At 45.5% G+C, this 12,674-nt stretch overlaps 1 protein-coding gene across 1 annotated transcript in view; it reads left to right on the top strand.

The window, feature by feature from the left end:
* Positions 1-2,836: 2,836 nt before the first annotated feature.
* The window catches only part of ntng2b (netrin g2b), a 57,818-nt gene continuing 47,980 nt past the window's right edge, over positions 2,837-12,674 (top strand). Inside the window, exons 1-2 of the mRNA XM_029515806.1 lie at positions 2,837-3,309; positions 4,539-5,290. Coding sequence (XP_029371666.1) covers positions 5,072-5,290 — 219 coding nt within the window. The 5' untranslated portion in view covers positions 2,837-3,309; positions 4,539-5,071. The remainder of the gene's footprint in view (positions 3,310-4,538; positions 5,291-12,674) is intronic.

The following is a 12,674-nucleotide window of genomic DNA, read 5'->3' as shown; positions in this document are numbered from 1 at the left end:
AAAATGCAAGCTATTCCATAAGGTTGTGAGTAAAACGGGCTATATTTTTTGTCGTGCTTTTTAAACCCATCAACCCAAGTGCTTAACAAGATCCATGTATGTGTAATTCATTCACTCGAATACACATTCACACAAGTACTCAGGGGCTCAGTATCTCACTCAAGGACACTTGAAAAAAGGAATATTTTGATTACGGTAGCGGTGATTCACCACCAAGCTGTAAAACAATCTGCTAGAAAGTTTGAAGCCTGCTCCATCACTGACCACACCCGTCAAAACTACCTTCTGAGGTCGGGCTATGTTTGCAGTGTGCTTCGATGAAGCACCCGACACGTCTTGAAGTACACTTCTTCATCACCACAGCAAGACAAGAAGTAGACAAGACATGATTTTCAGAGGTTGTTACTATGAGTTACTCTCTCTCTTGCTCTCTCGTACTTTATAGTCTCACAATCAGATGAAAACAGCAGTTTTCTGAAAAAAGAAGAAAAAAAAAATCAATTCTTCTGATTCTAAAAAGGCGCATTGTTTTCTGGTGAATTCTCACGTGTTGACATGTATAACAAGAGCCAAAATGTGACTGTCAGTGGACGACTAGACACATTTTACATTAACAGCATTTTTAAGAACGACTGTCTGTTTTCAATGTATTCTTATCAGATCTTTACATAAATTCTGGTGTTGGAACTGGAAAGTTAAAAAAAAAAGTGTTTTTTGGTCCATTTCTCACTGTGACATTGACCTTTGACCACCAAGATCTAATTAGTTCACCTTTAAGTCCAATCAAATGTATGTGCCAATTTTAAAATACTAGCCAGAAAGCGTTTCTGAGATATTGTATTCATGAGACTGGGATGGACGGCTTAAAAACATCCAGCTGCTGGCAAAGAGGCAAAATAAAGGTCAAAATCAAAGCAGCAGAAGCCAAAGGTCAAGCTCCAACTAAGCTTCTATTCAATAGTGTCTTCAATTAGAACTGCGTGCATCCTAAATATGCAAACTGCACACCTCCAGTTAACTGACACAGTAATAACTAACTATAAACCACTTCGAGGAAGAGATGGAGAGAGAGAGAAGCTATGCTGTAACTACAAAGTGACAGGAAGAGCACATCTGAATAACAAGGAAACAGAAATACCAGCAACCAGAAATGAGACAATACATTTGCTGCTCTAATAAAAGCCCTTTCAGATTTAAGGTGTGCCTGAATACTGGAAAACTTTGAATTTGACACTGTTGCAGAAAGTGCTGAGTTAGTAACACACAATTTAAATAACTCTAAAAGGGCAAACTAAAACTGCTGCACGCGTCCACTGATAATGTGATGTAAACCATTTGAATGGCATCAGTTGATCTTTGACCGGTCCAGCCAACAAACGCAAACAAAATGCAAGCTGCCAAAATGTTCAGGGTCACTTTTTCAGACCGCATCCATAAACACTTTTTTGGGGGTTTTTGCTAGTTGAAATAGAAAACTTTTACCTTTTGCTTGATACCCAACAACCACCATTTCTGCTTGTCATTCAAACTCCACATTGGACTCGATAACAACGATAAAAACTGTACTCGCTTCAAGATGCACTACCATAATTTAGTCACATTTTAAAAGTATGGTTACAGAAAATACGAAATTGTCTAGAGAGGGGGGAAAAAAAAAAAGTATTCCCACATTATTATTTTGAACACAGTTGTCAGCTGTGACAAAATATGTCTTTTCCATTTGATAGCATCTTTAAAGTGGCATCAACAAAACTTATTCTTGCTGTCCTGCAGCAGAAAAGTTTTTTTTCTACTTTCTTAAAACAATTAATAACCCCCCCCCCAAAAAAAAACAAAACAAAACCTGGTGACCTTTTGATCCAGACCATGATTTTTTTTATCATTTTGTTTGTTTGTTTTTCTTGGCCATACTGTGGAAAAATGTGAGGAGACTTATGTGAGTTTGGAAAGTTAAAGGCCCAGCACCGTGCACAGCACCGTGCACAGCACCATGCACAGCACCATGCACAGCACCACGCTGCTGCAGGATGACAGCATTACACAGCACTGCACCTGCTGTGACCCACAGCCTGTACTTAAACTCTAAATTCACATCCACTTATAATTCTGCATAATAGTCCTATGGAGAATTCAAAGCAGATGCAGGCACAGGTAAACACACACACACACACACACACAGAAAGTTAATATCATCACAAGATATTGTATTACTTAGTGTTGCAAGAGACTTTAAGGTTATTTACAGGAGATGAATAATGCAATAAAGTAGGATAAGGTCACTATGTTGCACCGCAGACAGGTTGCAAGTCCCGGGACAGGATCAGCACAATTTTGTATTTCGATGCACCGACAGAGTTCAGTCAAAAACAAAACAACAAAAATAAATATGATGCACAAAAAGCTTCTTTTACACATCTGGACACATTAAAAGGTGAGAGCATCAACATCTCGGTGTTTCCTGCTGGTCCTTTAAGCCGAGCAGGGTGCCTGCAGACCGGACCTGCCGGTGGGGGTGGGATGGGGGTGGGGGGCAGCTTGGAGCAGGAGCAGGAGCGGGGAAGTTGCACCGCCCCGGTTCAGGCAGCAGGACCGGAGCAGATAAAAGCTCGGATAGTGATTGAAAGTGATGGTAAAAGGATTTAGCCTCAGCATTAACAGAGGGAGAGAGACAGACAGAGAGAGAGAGACAGAGAGAGAGAGAGAGAGAGCGGGGGAGGGAGTGAGGACAGAGAGAGAGAGAGAGAGAGAGAGAGGGAGAGAGAGGGAGGGAGATATTTTCCATAAAGCCTTTTTTTCCTCCCCTCTCTCTCTATCTGCCCTTGAGCATCCCGGGTAAACCCGCGCTGGTAAAGTGGGAAGAAGAGGAGGAAGAGGAGAGGGGGGCAAGAAGGGCGGGAGCAAGCATTTCCTCAAAGTCAATATTTTCTACTTTTGATACTCCCTGACGCCGGATTTCGGTCCTCTTTAACCCCCCCACCCCACCCCCACCCCCTACACCCTCCACACACACCTTCCTGCCCGCCGTCCCCCGCATCCAGGACGCCGATCCGCCGCGCGCAGCCGTCCGCCCGGTGAGACAAGAAAAAGTAGGCACAAACAACCAGCGGAGCCGGGCAGCAGGACCGGAGGACCGGAGGACCGCGGCGGGGACCGAGTACAGTGGAGGATCGGGAGGACCTTCTTCTTCTTCTTCTTCTTCTTTTTTAATTTTCTTTGGCCAAAAGACAGCAGGGAGGAGGAGGGAAAGGGGGGGGCAGACGTGCACGGACAGGACAAAGTGCTGATCTGCTTCACGGATGCACATTAGAAGTAAGTGCTTTATCTGTGATATGGAAAAATAAATAAATAAATAAATAAATAAATAAATAAAACACACGGTGCATTTGGAGTCGGCTCCGTCAAGCTGCTCTGAGTTCTGCATCAGAGTGATGAGAGACACTTCCAGCTTCATTTGCACTGTTTCACGCACGCACTCGCGCATTCATGTGCGAATACTGAACATACAGAGAGTGTGAGAGCAATGCTGCAGGGTGGGATGCACTACTGGTGAGAAAGGAGGGGGAGGAGAGGTGTGTGTGTGTGGGGGGGGGGGGGGGACTGACACACCCCTGCGAGACTGTCAGTGCTTGGAAATTGCTTTGGCGACTTCATTTGACAGCTGGAGTAAGTCAGAGTCCGCCGGGTTGTGTGGGATGACGGTCGGATTATGATCAATGAGTCCACGTTGCAGAAGGCGGGGGCGGCGACGGTAGGCAGGGAGGGGGGGGGGTTAAAAAAAAAAAAAAATCACATATTTATTCATGAATTCAGTTTAAAATCGAAACAATTAAAGTGACACGCTCCACTTCCACCGCAGTTTGTTTTTCTTAAAGTTTATTATGAAATAGATGACGGTCATGCTGAAGGAAGACAGGATGAGGAACAGGCCCGAAATTCACTAACTGCAAAGAAAATTGCACGCATTTGAAAAGAAAATTCTTAAAACTGCGGAGTGAGTGGGGTTTAACTCTCTCTCGCCCCAAAAAAAAAAAAAAAAAAAAAAAGACGAATCAGAATATTACACTTACACAAGTTGTTATTTCCCGCACAAACATCTGCAGCCTCCATGTCCAGCAGAGGTGAGCTACGGGAGCAATCAACTCCTGCACCCGGCACAAGCACGTGTTTTTACGCACAAGGTTATCCACACAGTGCGGCACTTTCTGGTGCGTCTTTTAATGTTAACGTGCAACTCTCGCTGTTAGATGTCAACGTCTGTGACACACATACACTTCAAAGTTCAATCCTTCACCACCGCAGTTGAATACTTTATAATGCAAGGGTTGATTTTAGTTGGAAATCCCGCCCACCCGCATGTATATTGCAAAGACCGACATTAAACTTTTATCCATGCAAAAGACAAGAGCAGCTATTGTGTGTGTGGGGGGGCAGGGGGGGGTATGACAGGAATATTTTTGCATTTACAAGAAAGATGGGGATTCACTATTCATCACACTAACTCCCCTCTTCTCTCACGTTTGTGCCCCCCACCCCCGCAGGACAATCAGAGGAGCTCGGCCCGTCCAAAGCGTCCAATGGATGTACCTGAAGACGCAGCAGCTTCTCCCTCCTCCTCCCGGACCAGCTCCACTGTGTGCTTGCAGGACACCGCTCTCATGAATCCGCGTTAGCCTCCCACCCAACTCCCTGCAACACTATGGTGAAAGTGTATGCCGAGATTCATCTATGTAACATTATCTGCCTCTCCATCCGCCGCCCATCTTCCTCAGGAAGTCAGCCGTCAAAACAGCTAAGTGTCCCTCTCTCGGCTCTCTGGGGGCCGTCGATATTTGTGAAGAGACACTGAGGGAGAGTCGTAGATACAGTGCCCCCCCCTCCCCCCCTCACCCCCACCCCCACATTTCGGGGATTTACAAGCCTGGGGGGGTCTAAACACAAGTCCAGCAGCGTTGTGGTGGTGATGTCCACTGTCTCCCTGTGATCACCGCTCCATGCGCCTCATCTCTCCTCTGAGCTCCGTGGCCCCCTCGCCCCGTGCCGGACCCCACTCCAAACAACCCCCCAGCCTGCCATGCTCCTCCAGGCCGTATTACTGCTGCTGCTGCGCTGCTTGGCCTCCACTCTGGGCCAGTACGAACTGTGCAAGTCCCTGGTGAGCACGGATGAAGGCTCGGTGTGGGAGTATTACGCGTGCCAGCCGAAACCCGCGTCCATGAAAGAGCACATGCGGATCAAGGTGGACCCGCCCGGAATCACGTGTGGAAACCCGCCGGAGAGGTTCTGCACTCTGGTGAGTTCATGCCGGTGCTTGTGTTACATTTTTTCCCCACGTATATTATTATCTCGAAAATATTCAGAGAGAGAGAGAGAGAGAGAGAGAGAGCAATGCGTGAAAGTGTGAATACAGGTAAAAAGTTGGAAAGGAGGAAACACCAAGATCTCATGCTGTTAAGTTACAGAATATCAGCGGTGAAAAGTGATCACACACACAGACACACACATAAAAAAGGGTCCAATTACAGTCAGATGAGATTTCACACTCAGCTATAGGACCTAAAGAGGATGACATAAGTGCTGGGAACAGTCCAGGCTCCCTCTGAGAGGACCGGAGGTGTTGTTTACATTAGTATGGACCTGGCATCCTGGATCCGGTTTGATTTGGGCTTCCAGAGGACCTAACAGTCCCTCCTGTAAGATGCACATGGTGGGACCTTTTTTAGTTCCAAGGACAGTGAAGGGTGAGCTGCATAAAACTCATTAAAATGTCTGCTACAGCATTATTTAAAACACTTTAGCCTGCAGGCTAGTTCCCATCCCTGCTAATGTGGGTGTAATAATTTGAAATAAGGGTTATAAAATCATTGTGATCCTAAAGGGCCAGCAATTAAGCTTCCACCCTGCAAGCCTCCTCCACAGAGCGTTTTACATCCGACACGCTGTCTGTGACAGAGGCTTTGGTGGTCGCTGACTTCATCCATGCTGACGGCCACGAGTCACACAAGTTTCACGGAAACATGTTTCTAGATGGTGTCTGGGCCCATCTGCAGCACATTATACAATCGTGTCATGCCATGTTAATTAGCTGTTTGTGTCCTGTGTGACTGGAGATTTGTCACCTTGAGACAGATTTTACAAACAGCCTTCTGCCCCAGTCTGTCGCCCTTCTTCCCATGGAGACTAATGACAGTACTTGGGGTCATCTGACAGTAGCAGAAAAGGATATTGTGCCCTTTGGATACCTAATGGTTAATGATTTGTTTAATGTAGAAGTAGCGGAAACCACTGTCGTCTTCAGAAAGCCTCTCCAATGACTTCTCTTGAAAGGGGGAGAAGGGGGAGTTGGAGAGAGACAAGGGAAGGGGGGAGGGATAGTGAAGAAAGATGCTCGCTGCCATAACGTATTGACGTCTGCCCCCTAATGGCCCCAGCCTGGAAACTTCTATAACTATGTTTATGAGTGAGCAATGATGAAATATTGATGGGCCCCTTAATGGGCTTCCTTACTAGGGTTGGCCAGCAACGCTCCATCCCAAAGATCCAGAGTGTGCTGCCCGGCTGCTGTGAGAGAAAGCCAGGGAGGGATGGAGGGCAGGACAGGAAGGAGTCTGGTCTTAGTCAGCACTTTTAAAGGATGGGGTCTTTATAGTGGAAAGTTTCAGTTGTTGTTTCGTCCTCTGCAAATCTGTGGGAATTGAAAAGGGCACCCTAGTCCACTGGCTGGGGATGAAAAGAGTGACAGGTGTCGGACTCAAAGTCCTACATTCTGAGAGAGCAGGATGGGTTTAATTCATACTTAAAATATTTCATTTAGTGTTTTACTATGGCATGAAACGATCAAAACTTTTTTTGGCACACATTTTGGGTTGAGGAAAAAAAAAATCTGAGCATCTAAATTATTGTCCCCTAAAAAGAGGATTAATTTGTCTGTACACACTTCAGCAGGGAAGCGAGGCCATCACAACATGGTTGGACACACCAACTGAGTTTTGGTGGTGGGATATTGGTATACACATTTATTTTCAGGCAAGCAGCAATTTTTTTTTTTTTTTTGGTCCTCCTCCTCCTCCTCTTGCCCCCAGATTTGGCAGCTTTACAAAAAAGCTGGTTTCTTATCTAATTGGTGTACATTTACATTCACTCACTCATTCAGCGATCCCTCAAGTCAAGGAAAAGTGAGGGTACAGAAAAAAAAAAAAAAAAAAAAAAAGACTGCATCACCCAGTGCGCAGAGCTGCTCATCCTTAATAAGACTTGAGACATACTGCGGAAGATGCAAAATAACCCCCCCCCCACCCAACTCCCCTCCTTCTCTTGCCCTATGAGTGTGTATTGGGAAAAAAAAAAACTATGGAAGAATTCACTTTTTGAGGTTTTAATGTTGAGGCATACTGTAGCTTCCCCTGCTTGCATTGCTTTACAGTAGCTTTTGGTCTCTCCATCTCCACAGGGATGCATTTTTTTCCTACTCTATTTATCACTCTTGTTTCCTGGGAATGCAGCATCTTTCCTCCTCAGCCAAACAGGCCAGCATGTTGGCTTCTTTCAATGTGACGGGCTTCCAGCACTTTGACAAAGATGCTACTGTCACTAGCGCCGCATTTGGAGCTTCAGTAGTTTCTTTGTAGTTTCTCTTTGTGATAGTTACTTTAGGGGCCTTCGCTTGCAGTTGAGGATGATGGAGTAGGGAGGTTTAAGGGGGGTGAGACAGCGTGTTGCAGAGGGGGATAGCTAATGATGAGGGAGAGGTGAAGAAGATCCAAGCTTAGCTAAGCAGAAAGATGAAATCAGACCACAGTTCCACAATAATACACACTGTCGATATAAAAATGCTGCATTCAAAAAGGTCTCGCTGTGCTGTTGTTTGTTATTTCACTTTTTTGGTTTTGAACCAAAACCTTCAATCAGCCGTCTCCCTTGGGTGCCGAGAACAGAGAGCCGCCGAATGCAAATGGGATGCGCGCATGTGTGCAAGAATGTAGCGTGGTGTGACGTTAGCGGGAAGGATGTGCACGAGTTGGCCAACAGCGCAGGGTAGTATGTCTAAGAAAAAAAAAAAAAAAAAGACACACACACACAAAAAAACCACACCTTCCTGTTTCACAACACATTTGCCTGTTTTAGAAGGTAGAAATCAGCCAGCTCTAAAAATAGACATGTGAAGAGAGAAGCCACGCAGCAGCGGAAGGGGAGCATGCAGAAGGGGAGGAAGATAGCAGCTGGTAGTGTGGATCAGTGCTTCCCAGACTGGGCCTATGGCCATACCTCATACGCCCTGCCCAGTTCAGTCCTGCCAGGTCCGCCTGGCCTGCCCTGCCCAGCAGCGGGCCATCGAGGCCAGGCAAAAAGGGCCACCCGCATCCAGCAGCGGGCCTTCTCCGATGCACCTCCCTGGGGTAAAAATAAAGCCCAGGTGGCCAGTGTCCTAATAATACACCCATGGAGGTGAATGTGGACACAGCGGGAGCAGGTCTGACAGCGTAGGGCATCGTTAACGAAGAGAATGGAGAGAAAGAAGCTCCGCTACAGTAAAGAGAGCGACAGAGAGTGACTGTACAAACAAGCGAGGTGGGGGAGGGTGCAGTGATGTAATGGCATGGCTTGCTTCCCCATTAGGAAGCAGTTGAAAGCGATAGGAGTGTTTAGATGTGTTGGCAAAACGGAAGGATAGTTATAAGTGATTATCCCTGACTCAGGTGATACTAAGAGGGATTGGCCATCGGAGCTTAGATGACCAGAGCTGAACTGAGCAAACCGCCCTGTGTCCCCAGTCAGGACCTCAGGACTGATGGTCTTTTGGTGACGACAGAGCGCGTGTATTGAAACTACTGGGCCATTGTTTCTGCATGTGAACGAGGGAAAGACCGAGTACACCACTCGGCCCCTTTTGATAACAGAGTTTCACTAAATATTGTCACTCAAATTCTGCTCCAAGGTTTTGGGAAATGGAGAAAAGTTCAGGGAGGAGGGAGCACAAGGCTCCAACAGCTTTAAAAAAAAAAAAAAACTTAAATACGACAAAAACAATCTCAAAAAGTCGCCCCATGACAGGTTGGTAAGTATATCAAATTATTTGTAGGAGAATCGATGCCCTAGGAGAAATAACGATGTCAGGGCAAGTGCCATGATTTGCATATGATTATTTGAATGGATTTCATCGGGAATTTATTCCTCACTTACTTCAGGTTGGACTCAAGTGCTGATATTATCTGTTAATAAGTTTCTTGAGATCTGCAGAAAACGTTTGCTCTTTGTCCCATTTGCAGTTTCAGACATGTCTACAATGAAACACTTCAGCTCCTCAGTTGAAGGGAAAGTGTGCTGATTTGAGACTAAAGTCAGTTTCCAGGTCTTGGGCAGAATTACTGTGCAGTACATGTGAAAGTTGTAAAAGCTTTTTGAGGCTTGTTGAAATGTGAAACAAAGTTTGGAGCTCACCGGACATCTCACCCTCATCACTGGTTCTGGCTACATTAGTCCCAACTCTGAACATAAACAAGTCAAGTTCCATTGTGGGCAGCGTGGCTTTGATAAAGAAGGGAATAAAAGGCATGGGACAAAAGAAAGGCTGGTTCTGCTGCCTGTTATAGGAGGGCAGATCTAAATCAGTGGAATTAGTGTACAATATGAAATAATATCTCTCTCTAAATATCTCCGACGCACAGTCCTCGTCTCTGTTGTCTCAAGGTTTTAAGTCAATTTCCTCCTCCATCTTACTTTATCTACATCTCTTGCTTTGTGATTAGTTTAATGACAGACGTCAAAAAAAAGAAAAAAAAAAGTATAATGGCTTTTACCTGAACTGACATCACAAGTGCACTTTGAGGTACAGCGACATGTCCTGATGTTTTGTTGTATAACTCGTCCCCTGTTTGACTGAGGTGATCTGATTGGGATGAGCAGCTCAGTCCCCCAGCAGTACACAGTAAACCTCCGCACACACAGACACTCAGACATAAACAACACCTACCAAAACAAACATACGCACACACCTTAGACACTTACACACTTGCCAAATGCTGTTTCGCACAGAGTGAGACATTTTTCAGTGAGCGAATAATCACAGTTTCTGGTAATTAAAAGGCAGGTATATGAGTTGTAATTCAACACAACTTGTTTCAGTAAGCATGCGCGCACACACACACACACACACACACACACACACACACACACACACACACAAACACACACCATCTTCACTTAGGGTAGAGAGAACCTCCAGTTTGATGGAAAAACCATCAGACACAATAAAAGATTAATGTTATAAGTGAAAAAGCAATATCCCTTTCCCATGCCCTCTGTGGCCTTTTTAATGGGAGGGTCATTTCATTTGATGTTTCTCCATAACAAAATAAATTGTATTCTTTGAGTGTGTGTCCCTACCTTTATTCCCCTTGCTAGCAATATAGCTCAGAAACTTCTATAAGTGGAGGAAGAAATAAAGAAGAGACAGAGGGCAACGCGGTGACTGGAAAACATTTCGAGGGGACGGAAACGGTGATAAAAGTGAGACAGGATGACTTGCAGAGAATGATTCTCTTCATGCTTTACTCCTGCGTGAATGCATAATGGCACCACACTATCTCCATAAGCAGCCCGTAATATTTTAGTACTGCAGTTGTGTTAAAGAACTTTGCAATAATTCACGTCTACACAGATATTTCTGTGAGATGATTTTTCAGGTCAGAGAGCGCAGTCATTTATTTATTTCTTTTTTTTTTTTTTAACTCTCACAGTCTCACAATCACAAGCGCCGCAAGAAATGAACTCAGAGATGAATCAGGCGCGAGCACTTGCAGAGTTATTAATGAGTGTTTAGAATCACATTGTTATCCCGCTCGTGAAAACAAGGAAGTTACTCATTGCAGGGGCATCATGGCGGCTGTTGTCGTGGAGACAGGATCCCAGTGAGGATAATTGCTGGAGGGGCTTAGCAGTGTGGGCCACCTGCCGCAGCAGTTGGCCCGGGATCTGTATGTGCATGTGCGTGTGAGAGAGAGAGAGAGACTCCGCTTGTGTGTGTGTGTGTGTGTGTGTGTGTGTGTGTGTGTCCTGGCATAGATATACTGGACCGGGGCAGAGCAGTGGCAGGAGGCAGAGTAGGATAAGGAGGACAGGGCACACAAAGGGCTTAAACATAACCTCACGCACAAGTCTCTCATGGGGGATAAAATCCTTCCAGCCTATATAACTATACATATCACCTCTACTGTAGCTAATCCCAAAGGGCTCAGGGAGGTTGAGCAGACATAAACAACAACGTGCAGGTTTTTGGTCAAAAAAAGAAAGAATTGTTCGATATCGCTCGTCGAGTTTGAGGATTCACTCGCAGAAAAACACCCGAGCGCTTCATTCTCTCAGACGCCGTCACAGGCACACCTCAGGAGCTAACCTATATGCAGCTCCTTCTCTATCTGGGACGGCGTGACACTGCAATCATTTTCAATAGGATTTGTAGGTCGGGGGTCATCCCAAGAACAACAGCCTACTAATCCAGTCCTGTGTGTGTGTAAATGTGCGTCTGGAGTGAGGTCAGGGGATACACTGACGGAGGGTACGAACACAACAGGCCCACTACAGCCCAGAGCAGTTTTTGAATAAAATCAGGTCTTGACTTTCACTACACCCCACCCGATTCATCTCACTCTAATCATCTGTTCCGTTCGCACTTGTTTATAAGCATTGTAGATTATCATCCTAAGTGTGTTTGTGCTGACAGTGATCTCTATCTGAGTCGGTGCAAGGGAGATAATTGGGTTATCAGATAGGGGAACAATGCTGCTGTGTCGTTCCATGGAGGAAAAAGATGGATTATCTGCAGGTTTTGGTATAAGGACACTGTAGTTTCATCGCGGTGTCTTGCACGTGCATTATGGCCCCGTGTTGTGTCTTCTGTGCTGTACAGCTTCTCTCAGCAAGGACTCCGCGTTTGCTTATGTTTGGAGTTTTCATAGTCTGCGTTGTCACCATAAATCAGTTGATTTATAATCTTAGCCTTGCAAGGTTTCTAACTTCTGCGTCTGTTACTAGACCACTAGAGTGGATCTGAGTGACTGCTCACTTGCTCCTGGTACAGTCCAATGACTTTATTCAAAAGGCAGCACTGTCGGCAGATGCTGCTTTTTGGCAGCAGACGTGAAGAAGTCAACGTCTGCAAAGAGGCGGTGACACACGATCTGAGCTCGCGCTGTGCACCGATATGATGCAGTATGGCTTTCACGTTAGAGCTTAGGTCATACAGAAAAATCTGCTGCTTAAAGTTATATTACACCCAATTCATTTCAAGTATGAAGCAGTCAGCCTCTGTGGGCCAGAAAGCTGGCTGTAGAAATTGAACTCATGTTCGTTAGAATACCGATGCAAATACATTGAAACATCTGGAAGAACTTCGACCACCTCACAGCCCATTTCTCCATCTGTTTGCGCAGCATGTTTCAAACACTATGGGTAAATACACAACTTGCATCACAATCCTCCTCATGTACATGCATGTATGTAAGCGTACGTTTCCTAACATACCTCCTGCTGACTACAGCCGCCATTTTCCATCAAACATGAAACTCTGGACTACAGCCAACATTGAAGTCTTCAGAGGAGGGTGTTTGACGCGCAAGCCATAGATTCAAGATTCACGTCACTTTCAAGTCCTTATGATCTAATTCTGTCGGGCTCAAGCA

This window comes from Echeneis naucrates, chromosome 12 (assembly GCF_900963305.1).
Source record: "Echeneis naucrates chromosome 12, fEcheNa1.1, whole genome shotgun sequence".
Taxonomy (NCBI): Eukaryota; Metazoa; Chordata; class Actinopteri; order Carangiformes; family Echeneidae; genus Echeneis; species Echeneis naucrates.
Note: the sequence above shows the minus strand (reverse complement) of the source record. Positions and strands in the feature narration are given on the sequence as shown.